The following is a 19,756-nucleotide window of genomic DNA, read 5'->3' as shown; positions in this document are numbered from 1 at the left end:
GGCCCGCTGCCTTTGTGTGGCTTCCAGTGGTGAGACTTTCTCCTTTAATTCTCAGAGGTAGCAAAGAGAATAGGACAAATGCAGTCAGAAACCCAGATGTCTGTTCAGCTGTAGCTGTGCAGTGAGTGCTTGTTTTCTAGAGCTGGTGGTAGGACTTTTTTCACATTTCCTCTAAGAATTTCTAATCTTTCTCTCAAGAAGTGGTCGATAAAGGACCAGATACTAGACTGATTATCTTCCAAAAAGCCCATTCATTTGAAATTCTTTCCGTTGAATTCTGTCTTCCTTTAAAAGTGTTGGTAACTGATTACGTTGCAGTGGTTTGATTCCCTTATCAGATAGTACACTGAGGTAAGCCAGGTCACTGACACTTCAGTTGAACTTGGGTAATGCTAATCTGCAGTTTGAGTCTGTGGATTAATGTTCAGGTGTGTGGTTTTGGTCATTTTGTCAGGGGTTGGTTACATAACATGTTTTCCTTTTGCAAGTTCACGGTGTCTCTTGGGATATCTCCGACTGTGCTTTAGTGGCTTTTGTACACATTCCAGCCCCGCTGCTGAACTTCCTGTTCTTAGCGCAGTGGGTTTTCCTAGAACGCTATTTTGAAGCGTGGTAAACAGAGCGGGCTGATTGGCAGGAAGTCGGAGGGATCTGTAGATTGTGTGATGCGTGACAAAGTGCTTCAGCTCGTACTGCACTCTCGGCTCGATCTGATACTAGCCAGTATAAGAAAGGTGGTTAGTAACGAACAGTTCCTGATCTTCCTCTGTGAAGTGTTAGAGCTAGGTTAGGACAAGCTAAGATCATATTGCATGCAAGCAGGTGCAGAAGCAGCTTATTTGCCTGTTTCCTAGATTTTCTTGAAATTTCAACAATGGTACAATTCAGAGAGAGACCTGTCTACCTATATTCATCTCCTATCTCCATACCTTCCAACTTCAGGCATTGTCAGCCTTCGGTATCCCCCCGCAGCGAAACGGCACCTATCCCCGTTCCCACTCAGCTACGGAATTACCAGCGCATAGAACAGAACCTCTCCTCTACTGCCAGCCCCGTGTCAAACCCCCATGGATCACCAAGGTGAGTCTGGGTTTTTTAAACTCCTTTTCCTTCCTTCTAGTTTGTGTTTGTACTCTGACAGATGTCCATGCTTTCTTGCTGATGTCATTTTTTTTCTGCGCAAAAACATACTAAAGAGACATTTTAATGATAACAAATAGTAGTCCTTCACACCTCAAGATTGTTGGATGGGCACTTGAAATTTTTCACAAAAACAAAATGAGCTTGTTCTTTCACTCAAATGCAACCCAAGAAGGTAAAAAGATGAAATCTTGTTTTTTTTATTCCTCTTTGTGTATTATATGGCATTACATCATAAACTAGAAAGTCAGTAATAAGTTATGTTTTGTTTTCACACACGTAGTGATGAGATGAATGCATTGTTCTGTAGAATATCAAGGAAACTATTTTTGGCATGCTAGTTAACCAGCTTGTCTTATTACAAAGCTCTAGTGTGCCAGACTTATTCTCTTCCTTGTGGTCTACAGGATCAGGATGGTGAAGGTCAAAGACTCAGAAACAGACTACTCAGAACTCTAGAGATCTTTACAAAAACAAACCCCATGGTTCCTTGCATTTTTTTCAGGATCTCTGATTTTATAATAGTTGCTACACTTGGGGAAGTGCCTTTCCCTTAAATAATCTGTTTTCAGTTATCTGACCTGTATACCAGACCCAATATGAAAACTTTGTCCTAATCTTTGTTAACATAAAAATGGGCATTTGCAGCAATACATTTCACTTGATTGTCAGATTCAAAATTCGATGATCAAGTTGTCTGAAGATTAGGAATCGTGTGCTAAGGGATATCTGTTTTAATTATCTCCAGTTAACAGACTACTATGGCATTGAAAGTTTAAAAGTCTGTGAAAAAAGGGAATTAAATCTTGCTTGTTTTCAGTATGGGAAGCTTAGCTTAAGTTATTAGCTTAGTAAGTTTCAACATCATAGCTTTCTCTTTAAATATGAGTATTTTCTTTAACAGATCATTATACTCCTTAGGGGATTCTGAAGCTTATCTCAAGGAACCACAGTTACTATAGTGTGTGTAATCATTCTTTTTACCTTGTTAGAGCTGGAGTTGTGAGACGCTCAAATACTAGCCCAATGGGCTTCATGAAGATGGGCTCCTGTTCTCCAGTACCAGCTGACACGGCACAAGGTGTTGGGCGCAGGTTATCCACAGGATCTTCTAGACCGTATTCTCCTTCACCACTAGGTAAGCCCATAAACTCGTAGCAATTAGTGACAGTTTGTCTGAAACGGTAATTCAGAACAGTAATTCTTGCTTGAAATTACCTTAAACCAAAGCCTGCCCAACTAGGTCACACTTGCAGAAATGATTTCTGTTAAATGACTCACAGATGTAAACTAACTAGGTTTTATTTTGCTTTACCTTCGTTTGTAGGTGAAGTATAAAGTGTAAATTCACATTTTGATTTTGTTTGTGTAGTTGGAACCATACCTGAGCAGCTTGGACACTGTTGTTGCGGACAACTTCAAGGACATGAATCAAGGAGTAGAAACTTCTCAGGTGAGTGACTTTGGACAATGCAACCAGTACTATTTTGATAGGGCTTCTAAAGCGTTTTGTGAAGGGGGAGGAGAGCGAACACTACATTAGTATGGGTTAATAGGAGACACTGGGTAAGTGGTGCACTGAATTTCTGTAGAAACTTAGCACAATTGTGGCTATATCAAGACACCTTCCCCGTAACTAATTCCCTACACAATAAGAAGAGAGTGACTGAAGTTTCTTTTTCTCAAGATGAAAAAGCAATTCTGATAATGCCTGTCTTTAAACAGGGATGGAAGTGTATGGATTATAATGAATGGTAGTAACATGCTTCTTAGAATCTGGTTTTGGTAGACCAGCTCTGTCATGCCAATCCTCAGAAAAGGGAGGAAGAACTGCCAGTGAACAGCGTGCAGCACGTTTTCGTCATTCTCTTAGGAAATTGACTGGGATCTGATGTTAGTGTTGCTAAGCATTCAGTAAGCTTTGCAAGTCATAAATTATTATGGCATGCCAGCAAAAGATCAGGGAGAAATAGGACTTGAAGATGTTCTGAGACTGTTAAAGATGGAATCACACTGTAATGCCAGAAGGATTGGGCATAAGAATATGCAATTCAGCAAGACATTCTTTTGCTCTATGCACATTTGGGTGCAATTTCTTCTTGTATCTAAAATACTAGTTATACTCTTTATTTTTACTTTCTAAGAGGTGGTGTTGAAACTGCATTGTGGGTTTTCCCCTATTTAAACACTTTACAAAATCATCTGGAGATGATAGCGCCTTCATTTCTTGGAGTAGCCGTATTTCAAATATCTGGGAATGGATTCATCCATATGAAATAAGTTCTGTGATGTGTCTCAGAAATTGCCTTCATAATTGCTATGCCGTTGGTAGTCTCAACAAAAGACAAAGAATAAGTGAATCCCTAGATTTGAAATACTCTCTTCTCTTTTTTTTAAAAAAAAAAAGGGGACGGGGGCCTGTTGAAGAGAATACAAAGCAGTGTGTATGCTGCTCTTGTTGCATCTTTTCTTTGGATAGAATTTTGTAGGGCTGTTGGTTTAGTGCCTTTTGCCACTGTTAAATTGACTTGTACTTGTAACATACCACAGCACTGTTTTTATGGCTGTAAGGGTTTTTAATGTTTCATTTCTTCATCTGTTTTCTACATTCTTTTCCTACTTGACTTTATTTCTTCATTTCAAATGACTGCAGTGGTATTTCTATTTGTAGAATACCACAAATTGCAGCAAGTCTGTTTCTCAGTGTTTAAATGGGTATGGGAAGCTGTCTTTTGCTTCTGGGTGAAGTGAGGTCATTTGTACTGAGATTTTTTTAAGGACTGAAGATGTCTGTTGTAATGTAGCTTCTGAACTAATTGAGTTGCTCTTGCTGCCAGTGGCAGCAGAGGACAAACTTCTAATTCAGAAGCCTTCCCTGTGGTGGCAGTGACACTCGAACAGTAAGCAGTGAGATTTAAGACTGGTTTCTGAAATGACAGGTGAGGACTTTCAATGCTATGAGACAAGCAGAGGGATTTCAAACAAGCAAATTCTTGGCTGGGAAGTTAATGAGAAATAGACTTGATCCCTCTGCTGGAGCTGCAGGCAGGAAGGCTATTCTAAAACATACTGTTTAATGGAGGGGAATGAAATCAAGATGAAGTAGCTCATATTCAAAACCTAACTAGCAAAAGCATCGGCTTAAGAAGGTTGAAAGATGTGTCTTAACAGCTGGGCACTTTACTGAGCAAACTGCAAGAAGTTTCTGATGGTTTTTTGAGCTTACATTTATGAAACAGAGCCTATTTCAGAAGATTGTCTTGGCCAGCTCTTAAAAATCTTGTCTAGTTAGTATGGTTCATTTTCAGTTTTGCCTTTTTTTTTTTTTTTTAAAAAAAACATGAGTGAAATTGTCACTTCAGTGTCAGCTCTTTGAGGTTACAAAGATAGGCATTTTATCTGGGAGGCTGTGGCCATAAAGCTGAACTCTTATGTACTGTTTGTAACTTTGCACAGTTCCTCATTATGACACATAAAAATATCGTAAGGAAGAGACCATTTAATCAAATTTCAGGTTCCTCATTTTGAAAGAGGAAGGGCACCTTTGAGTAGGTGAGATGTTCATAAAAGATATTTCCCCAAAGCCTTCTGTTTAAATGACTGCTTATAGCTTTTCCATTTGCTTTAGGAGAAACTTTGCACTCATACTTAAGTATAGACTTCCTTTGTACCTAGTAAGCTTTTGAAAAAGATTCAGTCTGACAGACTAAAAAGTAAACGATTGCCCAAAGTAATGATCCCAAACTGTTTCATCGGAATGCTTTGGTTCTTTTTAGTACCTAGTTTTCTTGCAGGATGAGATGAGCTGCCTTTTGTGTCTGCGAATGAAGTCATTACATACAAAACAAGTCATTAACATGCAATGTTGCATTCATGCACTTGTTTGCAAGAATATAATTCCAGTACTTGAGAACCTCTATTCAACCTAGAGTCTTGGTGGCTGCACTTGAAATTTCAGTATTGGTTATGCCATTCCTGCTGAATCCAACCACTTTATTTGTCTTGATGCAGGTTGCCAGCGGTACTGCAGCTGCCAGTACAGCTGTCACCCTGAAATCTTGCCTATTTGGCAGCTTGAATGTCTCATGAGTGTAATGTAGCCTTAGTCCAAATAGCCAACAGGCTAAATCCATTCTCCTTGCCGTCTAGCGAGTCAAACATATCAAACATATCTCACAATATTTGCAGTCCCATCTCCTTTCAGTTTAATGTTGATCGCTGGCATTTTGGGGTTCATTGATACATTTTCCAAGCACTGCAAGTAGAATTTTACTTCATTGTTTTTCATCCCCACAGGTTCTCCGATACCACCATCTCAGTCTCCACAGTCACTTTTGATGGGAGCAAGGTTGCAGAGTGCTCCTACTCTCACAGATATTTACCAAAACAAGCAGAAGCTTAGAAAGCAGCATTCAGACCCAGTATGCCCATCCTATGCTGGGTATGGATACAGTCATTCTCCACAACCAAGTAGGCCAGGGAGCTTGGGAACATCACCTACCAAACATATGGGATCATCACCTAGGAGTTCAGACTGGCTGTTCAAAACTCCACTACCAACGATCATTGGCTCTCCTACTAAGGTTTGTTAAGTTTGCCACTGTCAGTAAAACGTGAAGTGGTAACACACTGCCTGAAAAAATTCCCAAGAATATTTTGGGGTTCTAACCTTGGTTTTTGTGTGTTCTCGGTCTTGATTCTTAAAGGCAACAGCTCCTTTCAAAATACCTAAAACTCAAGCATCCTCAAACTTGCTGGCCCTGGCTAATCGCCAGGGCTCGGTAGATACCCCGTTGCAGCCTAAAGACATCACTGACCCAAGGGATTTCACGCACTTCCACTCGACCCAAGGAGGTGAAAAGCAGGGAGGAGAACAGCACAGTAAAACTACATTCGGCAGGTAGGCGTTGTAGTATTTATAACCAGTAAAGCTGGGTAGGTAACTTGGCAGAAGTACGTACATTGCACACAGCAACGTGGAGGGGAAGAGCATGCAAAAAGTGAGCTGTGAGGAGATGCTGAGGTTTGGTGTGTACAATAGAAACATTTTGTACTGTGTATAAATATAGCATGGACTTCCTGGAGCACTTTGTGTTGCTGTCTAGTTCCCTTTTGTTTTGATTATCTGAATATGGAATTCCATTGTCTCTTTGAAGCCTGTTCAGTTTTTGCTTGAAAATCTATATGACAAGATTTGCAATATAAATTTTTAAGAGAAAAAGGTCTCTTTATTTTTATGGTTAGCTCTATTTCACTAGATCCATGATGAACAGCAAGATTTCAAGATTTTCTGTGTTTTTGTTGAAGAATTCTCTACAGTAAATACCAATAATCTGAAAGTCAGCCTTAGTTGCAAGTTAGATAGGAAGATCTTGCTGAAGAACTTTGTTGTGAATTCATACATTTTTCTGTCTAGATCTGTTAGTACTGGGAAGCTATCAGATCAACAGGTAAAGACTGCCCTTGGTGGCCAGTTATATCAAGGCAGTACAGACAGCCTCAATACTGAGCGACCAATGGATACAGGTAAGGAACAGATTGATACATCCAAGCTGTCCTTATGTGCTAGGTTTTTTTATGGAGTGCCAACTACATACAGTTCTGCTTCCAACTTCGATAATTCGTTCTGACAATTTTTAGCCTCAGTACAGAAGGCTTTTTTTAATGTTTGAAGGGGATATGTTCCATTTCTTTGGCATAGCTTTAAAAATAACTGAGACGGGAAAATATCTATTTGTGTCAAACACAGAAATATCTCAACTGCCTATACTGGCTAGAGGGGTTTGGGTTTTTTTGGTTTTATTTTTAATACAACATTTGTGGCTGTTTCATTTTCTAATTCCACCTTGTTTTCATATGAAAGCCAATTTATGTAATTCTGGGTCATTTTTCTCCTCCTCCCTCCCCCAGCTTGTCCCTTGCCCAAGTGGCCACCAGGAGTTCTCGCCTTGTTTTTGAGCAGATGGAAGGAGTTCTGCAGACAGGGCCGGTCTTTAGCCTCCAGACCTGTCACGGTCTGCCTTTAGAATTTTTCTGTTGTGTCTTTTGCTGCAGGACTGGTGGTGTCCTCAGGCTCTCAGAGAGAGCCTCCGTTGCTCTTTTCTAGGCGAGGGTAGAGCAGAGAGAGGTGGAAAGTAAAAAGATACATGAAGACTGCATCTTGACTCTTTTTGTGTATCACTCAGCTTCTTTTATTTCTAAATAAAAACTTGGACTTCTAACTAGTCCAAGCCTTGGATCTACATCAAAGCATGTTGTGTTTTGCTCCAATTTGCTGCATATAATTACTTATTGGTATGATTATATGTAATAGGGACTAACTTGCTGAAGTCTTCTCTTCCAGCTCCAGCAGGGGCCTATGGAATTGCAATGGCACCTCCTTCCATGGGAAGCGGGGCAAGTTCTCGGGCTGTCATGTTTACTGTTGGGTCCCCTCCAAGCAGCGCCACCCCTCCTACCTGCACCCATATGGTCCTCAGAACAAGAACCACCTCAGGTAAGTCTTTCCTGACAACTGTGGACTGTCCTCAAACGCGGTGTTCAGGCTTGGCCACTTCTTGGGCCAGTAACCTACTTACTGCCTTGCGCAGTAGGTCCTCTAGGCCACAGAGTAAAAGTAAAGTAGAGATTAATATCAGGCGACTTCTGCCTTTTCTCTCCTAAAGAGAGACCCAGAGGCATGGCTTTACAATACAGCAATGTGTAACCTCTGGTGTACACAGCTTTCCTCCACCACAGGGAGTATAACAGATCGCTATGACAAAGGTGGAGAGGAAAAGTTAGATTTCTGATTCTGTATTTTTGCCTGCTGCTGTGCATTGTATCAGAAACAACACACAAGGGGTGTGAGCTGACTGCATTTTGGCATGTGTTGGCTGTGTTGCCAAATATCAAATATCTCAGAGTAAAGGTGTTCATCTGCTCAGGATGAGCAGGCGTCTGCAGCAGTGTGCTTTTGTGAACTATAGCACAATCTTTGGTCTGTACTGTTGGACTGTCTGCCTTGGAATCCTTGTCAACCATTTCCCAGAATCTCTGTTATAAAAAGTCACTGTTCTTTAAGGTGTAGCCTTTGCATTCTCTACAGAGCGATGCAAGGAACAATGAGGAGAGCCTCCCAAGAGTGAATCTGTGATGACTACTGATTTGTCATTTGTTATCATCTGCAGCCCGAGCGCTGCGAGATGGAACAACCTATTAGACTGAATGTGTGTGTTATTTTTCTTGTAGTTGGATCAAACAGTTCTGGAGGGTCTCTCTGCTCTACTAGTGGCCGTGTATATATGGGCTCTCCTCCTGGTATTTATATGGGTTCTTCTCCTCCGGGAGCCGAGGCAGCTCCGAGTCTGAAGTACATGCCTTATGGTACTTCGCCTCCCAGCTTAGAGGGCTTTATCACTTTTGAAGCTCCCGAATTGCCTGAGGAAACTTTAATGGAGGTATAGAAAAAATAATTTAATGTTTTATAATGTATAATGCTGCTAAAACAGAGACATGGTAAAAACAGGACTGCTCAGTGCACTTTGTAGTTTCCTCTTCACTATCTCACCCATTCCTTTTTAAGATCTTGAAAATACTCCTGTATCAATTGTGGCCAATTTCTCTTTGGTAGTTTCTCCTGGCATTTCATGTATTTGAATAGGTAACCAAAGGAACATGACTGCTTTTGTTCACCAGAGGCTTCCAGAGAGGCCTCTGTTTTAATGCCAAGTCTCTGGACGTGGGTGCTGACAGTAGCAATGTCCCTCTGGGCATTGTTTTTAACTGTTTCTTCACAGTCAGTGGATTACATTAAATCCTACTTGTGGGAAGAGTGTCCTATATTTTTTAAAGTGTGTGGAGGAGTGACACTTTAAAAACACGAATTGGGGTGGTCTTTCACCAGAATGCTATCCTTGGACTGTAAATTTCTCAAGGCAGATTGCTGTTCTGTTTTCTCATTCACATCTTGCTGGAAGGTGTTTGGATCCCTATTGAATCTCTATGTTATAACATGAATGTTTGACAGTACACTGTATTCTTCCCACAGCAGTGTAAAATGCGTTTAGACCTGCACTACTAATGAAAAGATTATAAATGTTGCTAAGATATGTTTGATTAGTTTTGAAGGCTATTTTTTTTTAGCAGAGACTATACATGTAGTATCAGTTTTAGTCATCAAGAAGCAGTGAGTTGTTAGCTCCAATTGAAATTGTTTAGTTTAAATTGTAAACTTTGGCAACAGCCACCTTTTAACACAATATAATTCTAGATCTAAGTGAAAATTAGCGTGAAGCAGATAAGTATGATGCTTTAGATCAGTTCTCATGCAGGTATCAAGTCTGTTATATAATAAAAACCAAATGTTCCTCCTGGCTTCTCATACAAGTGCCGAGCATACTTTTGGGTTGCTGATAATAATATAATAACAAGTAATATGTCCCACTTGTGATTCCTTTAGTTGCTCAGGTTTCAACAAACATAGAACAATGTCCCAATTCCTTTGGCTTTGTTGAAAAACTCTTTAAGTATAAGCTACAGTATCTTGAAGTCATTAACGAAGAGAGAACAAGTTAATATCTGTTGATCTGTTTGGACCTGTTTGGTTCTGTAGTTCCTAGCGCTGGCTTTACGACAATGTGATTTCTGCATAGAATTGACATACCAAGAAATCCTCAAATTATTAATGAGTTTTAAGTGTACTTGTTTGCCTTATGCCTTATAATGGTTAAATTGTTGTCGCCTTTTCCTCTGACAGAGAGAACATACAGATACACTGCGTCATCTAAACATGATGCTGACATTTACAGAATGTGTTCTGGATCTGACAGCAGTACGAGGAGGAAACCCAGACCTGTGTACTTCTGCAGTATCGCTGTACCAAATCCAAGAGAGCATAGTTGTTGATCAGATCAGCCAGCTAAGCAAAGAATGGGGGTAAGTATGCGGTCAAATAGTATCAAGAGAATTAGTGAATATTGAATACATAAGAAATGACTTCAAACTATGCCCTTTTTGTTGGGAGTGATTGTTTTACTGTATAGAATCTTTTATAGGCATACGTTTTGAACAACTGAGGACAGATCAGAAAGGATAGAGAGACATTTGCTAGCAGACCAATAAAAGGACAGTGTTTACTGGCTTGCCACATAAGTTGGGGAAAGTGGTGAGGAGTTCAGGCTTGAGGTGCAGTACGGATTTCTAAGCCTGGAAATTTGTGTACCAGCTTCTGTCAGATCTGAGCCCTCTTCTGTTTCTGTTGGCCAGGCTGAAGCAGTAGCACAGAGGTGAAAGTTGGGAGTGGGGGAAGGAGTGTCCAAATTTGGCTTTTTTTCAGTGGAACCAATCAGCCCTAATACAAAATCAGAAGCAAGGAGAAATAAGAGAAATTTGGAGTGGTGGGAAAGGGCAGTTCAGCTGCCTGCCTTCTTCCTGAAAAAAACAACAAAAAAAAAACCTAACAAAAAAAAACCTGTGAAGTGTTTGCTTTTCACAACTGAGAATTCCAGAGGCATAGGAAATGACGCTGTGAGAAAAGTACACCCAGTTGCTTGTGGTAAGACATTGACCTCGGGCAGTCAGTCACCACAAATAAGTGTTCCTTTTTAAAATGTCTACATTAAAGCAGTTTGTATTTGCTGCTGCAGCTACTAGATGACCAGATGTACTCTCAACCCGTGACAGCGTGTTTGTGAAGGGAAGGGAGGGGTTGACTTGCATTTGAAACATCTGTCTTCCTTTTCTGCTGCTGCTGGGTCCTGTGTAGGGTTGTGATTAAAAAGTGGTGTCTGCCCATAGCTTGAATGTGTTCAAGAAAGGTGTTTTGATATGTAATTACTTTTTTTTCCCCCCCTCCCTCCCTAGACAAGTAGAGCAGCTGGTGTTGTATATGAAAGCTGCCCAGTTACTAGCATCTTCTCTGCATCTTGCCAAAGCACAGGTGAAATCGGGGAAACTGAACCCATCCACTGCTGTTAAGCAAGGTAGATGCAACATAATCTAATTTGCTTTGCTTGTGAGTTTTCTTTGCTGATACATCACTGAAAAAGCTTAAGTTGCAACATTTGTTTGTTTTCTTCTGTACAAGAAAATTGTAGATATGTACAATTGCACAATTCTGATAGTAAACAAAGATACAGCTAGAAACTCTTAAGAAATGGGCAGTTATTAACTTGAAATGGAAATTATTTGATATATACTTAATTCATAGAAGTGGCAGAGTAAATAAACATTAAAAGCGCAAGTTTAAACAGATTGACTTTGGTACTGGTGGGAAAAGCTGAACTTAGGCTATATTGTTGTTTGGTTTTTTGAGGGTTGGTTTGTTTGTTTGTTTTTAATTTATTCTTGCCTTTCTTCCAGTTGTGAAAAACCTCAATGAGAGATACAAATTCTGTATCGGCATGTGCAAGAAATTGACGGAAAAGTTGAATCGTTTCTTTTCGGACAAGCAAAGGTTCATTGATGAAATCAACAGTGTAACTGCAGAGAAACTCATCTACAGCTGTGCTGTAGAAATGGTAAGTCACTCCATTTACCTAAATGATAGGACATTGAGATGAATCACTTCCTTCTCTCGCATACCTCCTCTACATAACCAGAAGATAGAATATATGTTTCCAGAATTCTCTTCATGGTAATTTTTGTTAGTCTTTCACTCTCTTTCCTGCCCTGCCTTAACTGTGGCTAAAGTTCCTGGCAGATACTGTTCCTCAGGGACATTTCCCCTGCATCAGCACATTTGGTACATAAACACTAGGAAATGAACTCCTAAGCCGCACAGCCCTGTGTGCTGAAGTCTCATCCAGTAACGCTTACTAAAAGCATAGAAGCAAGAGAAGTAGCTTCATTAATCTGCCAGGTCAATTTGAAGAACACCAGCCTGTCCATACAAAGCAAAAATGGTAGCAAATACGTGGAAGTTTTTTCATGTAATTAATAGATTCTCTATCTGCCATGGAGCAGATGTAGTAACCATAAAGGAAACTTAACGGTGAGGGGGAAGTCTTTTTAACATAGGTGTCACACAAAAGATACTGGCAAATATTGTACTTAACCCTGATAATGGTGTAGTCACGCACACTTGCTTTGTCTTCTTCACAAGAGAATGTAGGTATAAGAACAAGCGTATTTATTCATATGTTGTTGTGACACATGTAAACACAAAAGATCAAAAAGTGCTTTTATAGCTTAAATGTGCAGAATATCCTTAGTTAATACAGCACAGGTGCTATATTCTCTCAGATTCCGTTGTGTTGTCTTACAGTTATAAAAACTGATCAGCTAAATTAAGGCTCAAAAATAGTTTCTTTTATACTTGACACTTTTATATTATTCATTTTGGATTTTTCATTTCATTACTTGCCTAATGCAGTTTATGTAACTGAATCTCCTGAATGATTCCAGGTTCAGTCGGCAGCTCTGGATGAAATGTTTCAGCAAACTGAAGATATTACGTATCGATACCACAAAGCAGCCTTGCTGCTGGAAGGACTGACGAAAATACTGCAAGACCCTGCAGATATAGAAAATGTACACAAGTGTAAGTTTATGTTGAATAATGAAAATACTGAAAATTACTTGGAATTAATGCATTGTAAAATAACACTGAAGTCATCACCTGTTTTTTACCTCTGTTTGCAGATAAATCTAGCATCGAGCGAAGGCTTTCCGCACTTTGCTATAGCACAGTGGCTGTATATGAGCAGTAGGAATATCCCAAGGACCAGATGGTGTGAACATAAGGGACCACATCAGTGATACTGCACTTTTTTTCACTACAGCTCAATTGTTGTCCTTGTTCTGCCCCACGTGGAAGACGATTCTTACATTTCTGCGGTGACTACCAAAGAAACAGCAGCATATTCAAAGAGGAGAAATTCCAAAAGTACACTTGCCTTACCGATCCAACAGCTCCTTTTTCTTCCTAGCAACAGAATTTAAAAGAATCTCTCTTCACATTTCAAACTGATCCTTGTATGTGTGCTTTGAACTTGAATGATCAGGGTTTTTTTTTTCCTCATGAGGTTTATAGAGAGTGGATCCTTCTGCATCAGGTACAAAAAGACATTTCCCTCAGAAGATTCCCTCAAAAGTTTGTGAAAAATATTTTTAAGTTGTCAGTAAAATGTGGCGGAGTGAATTTGGGAAACCCTAACCATGTGCAAGTGCTCTTTGAAGCTTTCGGGGCTAAGCTGGCTTGTATTGGAGCAAACATGGCTCAGCTTGTCATATGAAGGGATGGCGAGAAAGCACTCTTTTACACGGGGGAAAGATGGTAATGGAAGAAATTGCGCTCCATCTGTGCAAAATCCCCAGTGGGTTTTCAGCTGATGTGGATACAATTTGATGATCTTCTTCCAAAATATTTTGTTTTGCACTAATTTACTAAAGCAACTGTATATTCATTTTTGAAGAACTATATAAAAAAAAATTAGAGAAAGAAGGCACAATGGACTTGGCTGAATTTCATTTCAGTGTACATAAAATTCTTTTCAGAATTTCAGATGTAGCTTCTAGAAGACTTTCAAACAAACTGTAAAAACTTGTATTCATGTGAACCTTTCCATTTTATACCTATTTGTCTAATACTTGAGTCACTACTGCTCTGGACTTTCTCAGTAATAGCAATGTTGAGTTGCTGGTTGTTTGCTTTTTATATAGATTTGGTTGCATCTTTTGTTGTGCATGCGATATGTGCATTAATGCCTGCAGACTCTAGGGGTGTAATGACAGTTCTCTGTAGTTTGTTTCTTGGGCAGTATTACAATAAATACTGTAAACTGAAAGGTTCTGCAAGGAACCATGCAAAACCAGAAAATAATGCTGGGGTTTGAGATGCTGATGAATTGATGTAGAATATCTACATACTGTGTGTGAAAAATCAGGATTATTTTGTGTGCATTTTGGGGGAGAGGTGGGAAGCTTCATTTAGCCTTATAGGCATTATCATTTCAAGCATCCCATGAGATCATCAGGACAGCGATTTGCGAAGTATTTAGGCAGATCAGCTTCTCTGGAAATGGTTCCTATACTTTATTTTTGGGACTTTTTTTTGTTACTCAACTGCTTGAATACTTGAATAAACCATTCTCCAGGACAAAATCATTTTAATCCTCTTAAACACAGTGGTCTGAACTATTTGACAAAGTTGTACAGGGCTTACACATCAAAATATTGTTTCAGTGTTCGGATAACCATGTGTTTCCTTTACTTTGACAGAGTAATGTACTTTTTACCTTATTTATCTGTATGAAATTCCAACAGTTAATTTGAAAGTGTTTGTTTATATAATGTTTGTATTTTTAGGTCTTTAATACGGTGTTTCTACCTCTCCTTTGTAATTGCATGCATTATTCTTGTAACTAGGTAATAACTCACTGAACTGTTGCGTAATAGCCTTTTTATTATGGCCTGTATAAATGTATATTAAGGTAAAATAAATACTGACACTAGAAGTGTTTCTATGGTAAAACCGAGTTTCTGTGTCTCTAACCAATGGCGTTAACTTCAAAGAAACGGTCTGTACTTGGCTGGCTAAACCAGTTGCTGAATGTTCCCTGCTTGGGTCAAGAGATGCTCACCTCAGCAGTTGGACGTGCCACCAGGGCAAGATGGGGCAACCTGCTTCAGTTCGTTATCTCTGCATAGCTCTGGCACAAAGTGTCCCTGAGTTTGTTTTCACTTGCTTTAGGAAAACAATTTACCCTGCTTTTTTTTTTTTAAAAAAAAAAAAAAAACTTGGATTTGAAAACAAATATGTTAAGTAGGTTCCTGGGTAACAGTTGTATGTTCTTTCAACAAGGTGCCTCTAGCAAAGAGGAGCTGTCTGGGCTGCCAAAACAGCATATACAGAGCTAATTGACAAAAACTGGCAGTAAGTTACAATTTCTATCCAAACTTTACAAAAAAAAAAAAAGGCTTGTAGTTAATATCCACTCCCCAGCTGAGGTGTGCTGTGGTAGCTGGTATGTGGCTGTTGTTGTACTATCAAATTTTTCTTAGTTGTACTATCAAATTTTTCCCAATTTATTATTTTTAGTTGTACTATCAAATTTTTCCCAATTTATTATTTTAAAAAACCCTACACTTGTGACTGGCACATAACAATAAAAGAGGATGAGGAAGGAGTGAGCAGGGAATGTTAATGATATATCTGAACGTGAATCTAGGAACAAAGCAAAAACCTTAATGCACAAGTCTAGAAGATAGGCTGCTTTTCCCAGGAACTCACTGTTTTTTGTTGGTTTTCTTTTTTTTTTTCCTCAGGATTCAAGCTCATTCTCCTTCCACTCTTGCCAGCAGAACTACAGCTGCACAAACAGGAGGAGGAGAAAAGGGCTATTCTTGTTTGCTGCTCTCAGGAGGAGGAGACCAATGTTCATGGCCCGTCTTTCTGCATAAACTCGTTCCACAAAGATCCTGAAGCTGTCCTGTCGTCAGCTCTCCGCACTGAACAGCAGGTGCTTGTTTCTACCAAATACTTTTTTTCAGCCTTTTGAAAGATAGAACTTGAAAAGAGATATTTGATGTGCTGCTTTTCTAGTTCAGCTCTCTAGCATCTACTCAAGAGCACCGTGTTCCATACTTATTCCCTCTCTCCATAGTGTATAATGTCGACTGAGGAATCTAAACCACATTTTGATTCTGACACTTGCTACTTTTTATAAGCAAGAAGTGGAACTCTCAGCCCTTCCTCTGATACAGAGAATGAAATCTAGTTAATTTAACTTGCAACTAAGATACTACAAATTATTCTGAGAAGCATTTTTCAGTTGAGAGGTGTAAGTTGTTCCTGGGACTCGCTAAGTTCTGCATAGTTCTTGCTGCTTTCTCGTACAATGTCAAGGTATTACCGTTGTCACCTCTGGGTTCAGAGGCAGTAACTGTTGTGATCCATTGGTGTCACAGCACTGTGCAGTGCACAGCCCAGCTGCACCGAAAAGGGAAGCTTGCTCTTTTGCCTACAGCAAGTAAAGCGGGATACTGCTGCTTTCAAAGCTTGTTGAGGTTTTGAAATTCAGATAGACTGGCTTGTGACCTGCCTCCTTTTTGAGTCCTGCTTCCTCTCCTATTTTTTGTGGGTTTTTTAAAATTTTGATCCTTTGACTTTTTTTGTCTGCTCAGATCTCTGCTTGCCACTATTTTTTGACTGTCCAGGATGCCTTTTAAATCTTTAAGCAAATCTCCTTTTATCCTGAACTTCCCTGTCCAACCTGAGCCATAGCCCTGGCTGTGGCTTTTTAATAAGTGCCCACATAGCTCCTCCTTTCTATAGACCAGTGCTGTATAGCTCAGTAACCCCTCTCTTGAGTCTTTTAAGTCAGCTGGAGCCCAGTCTAACTGAGTTTTGGCACTGCTTCTTCGGACAAACACCTTTTCAATCGGCTTTTGTATGTGGCAGGCTCCCCCCTCCTCTCGGGCTGAAAGCAAACTACATGCCAGTGGTGCTGTTGAGTCTTGTTGCAGTCTTTGTGCCAATCATTTTCATTGTTTCTTTGTGTCGCTTTCACATTTTCCATGGCTCCAGCTATGTCTACAATGCAGCCCACAGACCATGGCTCTGTACTACACAGTATCTTGTTCTTGCAAATGCGAGATCAGCCGCAGCTTTCAAAACAAGTGATGCCATAAATGAACTGAGCTGCATTTATTCGTGTAGGTTCGTTAAAACCTCTCCCTGTTGTTAATCTTCTGTACCCGCTTTTATGATTGAGTGCTGTTTGGGCTTCTATATCTGCCCATTTTCTAGTGACACTGGCCAGATTGTGTGACTTTCAGAAAACACTTGGAGCTCTAGACTTAGGTAGACATTTAAGCCTAGCTAAAAACTTGAAGTTCTGTGACTGTGGTGTGTGAGCTAAAAAAAAGGTTTATTGATTAGCTGTGTTATTTGGTGGACTCTTGAAACCAAATACTGCACAGCTTATCTTCTAAACCAAAGTCCTCATACCCCAGGCTCTGCTGGATGCTTTTGGGAGCAGGGCAAGGAACAGCACAACGGCATGTTCCCCAGGCCCAGTGCAGGGCAGGAGCCTGGCTCACCGTGGTGCCTTGCTAGAACTGACTCCAAGAGGGGACCAAGAGCAAGGGGCTGCGAGGAATGGAGGGGAGAGGGGAGTCTGCTCAACAGGATGTCTCCTGCTGAGGATTAGAGCACCCCCAGCGCTGCTTACCTCCTGATTCCTCTGGAGTTCAATTACTTTCCCATAAATAGTTTCCTTCTTTATTGTTTCTTAGTGACTGAATAAAAATAGAAAATACTGTCAGCTCCTAGGCGTGGGGAGCACGCTGCAGACCATGCGTTTCATCGGGTGCTGTCTGGGGTATTCTTCCATCTCACTTGAGATCCCACACTTCCCTGAAATCCACGTGTCTTGCCCAGCCGCTTCAGGGAGACTCGACTGATATTTTGCAACGCTTAAAACGCCCTCAGCCTTGTTTCCTGTCCATAATTGGCTAAAAGAAGTCCCTGACAAGGACCAAAAGGGACCGTTGCCCAGGATGCAGCCATGCTGCTGCTGTCTCATTTCTGCGAGTACCACGGAGCCTTAAGACCAGGTTTTCTGCGAAAGCATGGCACAGTACCAGCCTGCTGGCCACTGGGATGAACTGGGAGCTGGGACGTTTGCCTCCTGTGTGTGATGCCAAGCCCAAGAAGCACTGCTCTGGCCTGAAAACCCTCGGGCTGAAGGGTGAGAATTTTACAGACTCTGGAGAATGGGCACTCTGGAAAACGTAGGTAAATAACCAACTCCCTGCTCCTGCAGACATCCCTTGGTGGGTGCGCTGCCTGCAGAGGATGCATTGCAGCACGGTTTCCCCAGGCACTCCACTCCACTCTGTAACACTCCACTCTGAGAGCTCGAGGACTTTTACTCTGACTGCAGTAGCATTAACTCCTTACCTAGTTTTCCTCGGACCTCCAGACAGCATGGTGCCTGGACAGAGCTCCAACATGCCCTGCCTGCAAGGATGCTAACAGGATCAAGGAGAGCGTGTTTGCATCAGGTAATGCTCCTGCGAGGAAAGTTCCCACTTTTCCTACCTGCGTCTTGAATGCAAACCCAGCTCCTTTTCGTATACCAAAGTTCAAGGGCCCTGTCAAACCCAGCCTGTTTTTCTTTCACATGTTACCTCCTGCATGCAACTACTGGCAGTTGCTCTTGTCATTCTTTTCCACGGCAGACTGTTTACTGCTGAGATTTGTGCAATAGCTTGCGACATGTTCACGTGCTGGCTGAGCCGCAACCCGTGAGCTGTTAGCAAAGCCAACTGACGGAATCCAAGCTTTGTGTCTGGGGGAAGACGTGGCTGAGGCGCAGCCTGCTGAGCTAAAGGGCACCTCCTCAGCCTCGGAAAGCCACGCTGATCTGGAAAACTGTCATGAAACTTTGAGGGGGGAGCTAGCCCCATCTCCTGGGCATCAGCACCCAGCTGCTGGCCCCACGCATCGCAGAGGTGTGTGGTGGGAAGGGATTTAGTTGGGCACAGTTTCAGCTGAGGAGCATTAGCAATAAATGGCCTGTGTAAGAGCATCAGAAATGGTAGCGTATAACAACCCGGGAGTAATTTTCAAATAATCCCCTTGCGTTTTTTAGAACAAGTTGGGGCAGGACTATTTTTAACTGGAATGAGCCCAGCCTTGTCTCAGCTCCTTTCCCTGCTGGTTTTTTGGCTTGTTTCCCATGCGAGTGCTGTACCAAGGTTAATTCAACTGTCCTGGCCAGGCTATTCCCGTTGATTGCTTTGCCTCCTACAAAACACCACCTGCGTTTTCAGCGCTTGCTGGCCAGTTTTTCTTGACCGACTTGTCTCTCCCTCCCACCCGGGCTGGAAGGGCACCATGATCCCTTCAGCAGCACTTGGACTCAGAAATGGCACCCAAAGATAAGCGCTCAGTGAGTTCATCTGCAGGGGAAAACCGAGGGGTAAAGCTGCCCGGTGGCATTTACCCGCCTTAGATAAGGGGGGGGACTTTGCGGTGGGGACTTTGCCCCTCCGAGTTCTCACGCAAGGCGTTTCTCAGCCCCGCGTCCCTCAGCATTTCACAACCTGCTGGGCCCCAGTCTGTGCCAGACCCAGTCCCACACCCGGCTCGGCGGAGCTCCCGAAGAAGCCTGCGGGGGGACTGGCAGCCCTTGCGAGCAGCCGGCACTCCCGTAGCGCAGCCCACAGAAGCGGAGGCGCTGGGACGAGGGAAGGAATCAAGGTACTGGCGGTGCAGCCGCTGCCTCTTCCCGGGGGCCCTGCCCGGCTCGGTTCCCGTTCTTCGCCCCGCTCCGGTCCTTTGCTCTTTCCTCTCTTAACTCCCGCGCTCTCTAAGCTCACGCCTGCAGCTAAAAGGACGCTGCTCGGGTTCCTGCCTGCTGAAGCGGTCCGGCTGCAGCGGCGCTGCCCGGCCGGGGAAGGTTTCAGCAACCCGGCAAAGCCGCTTACCACCCACCGCCGCGGGGCCGCTCGGCTCTCGCACCGCGCCCTCCTCCTCCGGGACGGACCGTTAACCTGCGGCCAGAAAACGGGGGCCGGGGCGCGGGGCGGGGGGGGGGTCGGGGGCCGCCCCGGGCTGCGCGCGCCCCCCCAACCCCGGGGCACGCGCCGCGCCCCGCCCCGCCCCGGCCGCTGCCATTCAGCTCCC

The 19,756-nt window shown here is 42.2% G+C and overlaps 1 protein-coding gene across 1 annotated transcript in view; it reads left to right on the top strand.

Moving 5' to 3' along the window:
- The window catches only part of ULK2 (unc-51 like autophagy activating kinase 2), a 40,299-nt gene extending 25,720 nt beyond the window's left edge, over positions 1-14,579 (top strand). Inside the window, exons 16-28 of the mRNA XM_075168530.1 lie at positions 943-1,080; positions 2,133-2,278; positions 2,513-2,593; positions 5,437-5,723; positions 5,847-6,040; positions 6,557-6,666; positions 7,484-7,636; positions 8,371-8,579; positions 9,878-10,056; positions 10,984-11,102; positions 11,482-11,639; positions 12,526-12,661; positions 12,763-14,579. Coding sequence (XP_075024631.1) covers positions 943-1,080; positions 2,133-2,278; positions 2,513-2,593; positions 5,437-5,723; positions 5,847-6,040; positions 6,557-6,666; positions 7,484-7,636; positions 8,371-8,579; positions 9,878-10,056; positions 10,984-11,102; positions 11,482-11,639; positions 12,526-12,661; positions 12,763-12,830 — 1,978 coding nt within the window. The 3' untranslated portion in view covers positions 12,831-14,579. The remainder of the gene's footprint in view (positions 1-942; positions 1,081-2,132; positions 2,279-2,512; positions 2,594-5,436; positions 5,724-5,846; positions 6,041-6,556; positions 6,667-7,483; positions 7,637-8,370; positions 8,580-9,877; positions 10,057-10,983; positions 11,103-11,481; positions 11,640-12,525; positions 12,662-12,762) is intronic.
- Positions 14,580-19,756: the final 5,177 nt, after the last annotated feature.

This window comes from Calonectris borealis, chromosome 19, assembly GCF_964195595.1.
Source record: "Calonectris borealis chromosome 19, bCalBor7.hap1.2, whole genome shotgun sequence".
NCBI classification, from domain to species: domain Eukaryota; kingdom Metazoa; phylum Chordata; class Aves; order Procellariiformes; family Procellariidae; genus Calonectris; species Calonectris borealis.
This window is presented reverse-complemented; position numbering and strand designations above follow the sequence as displayed.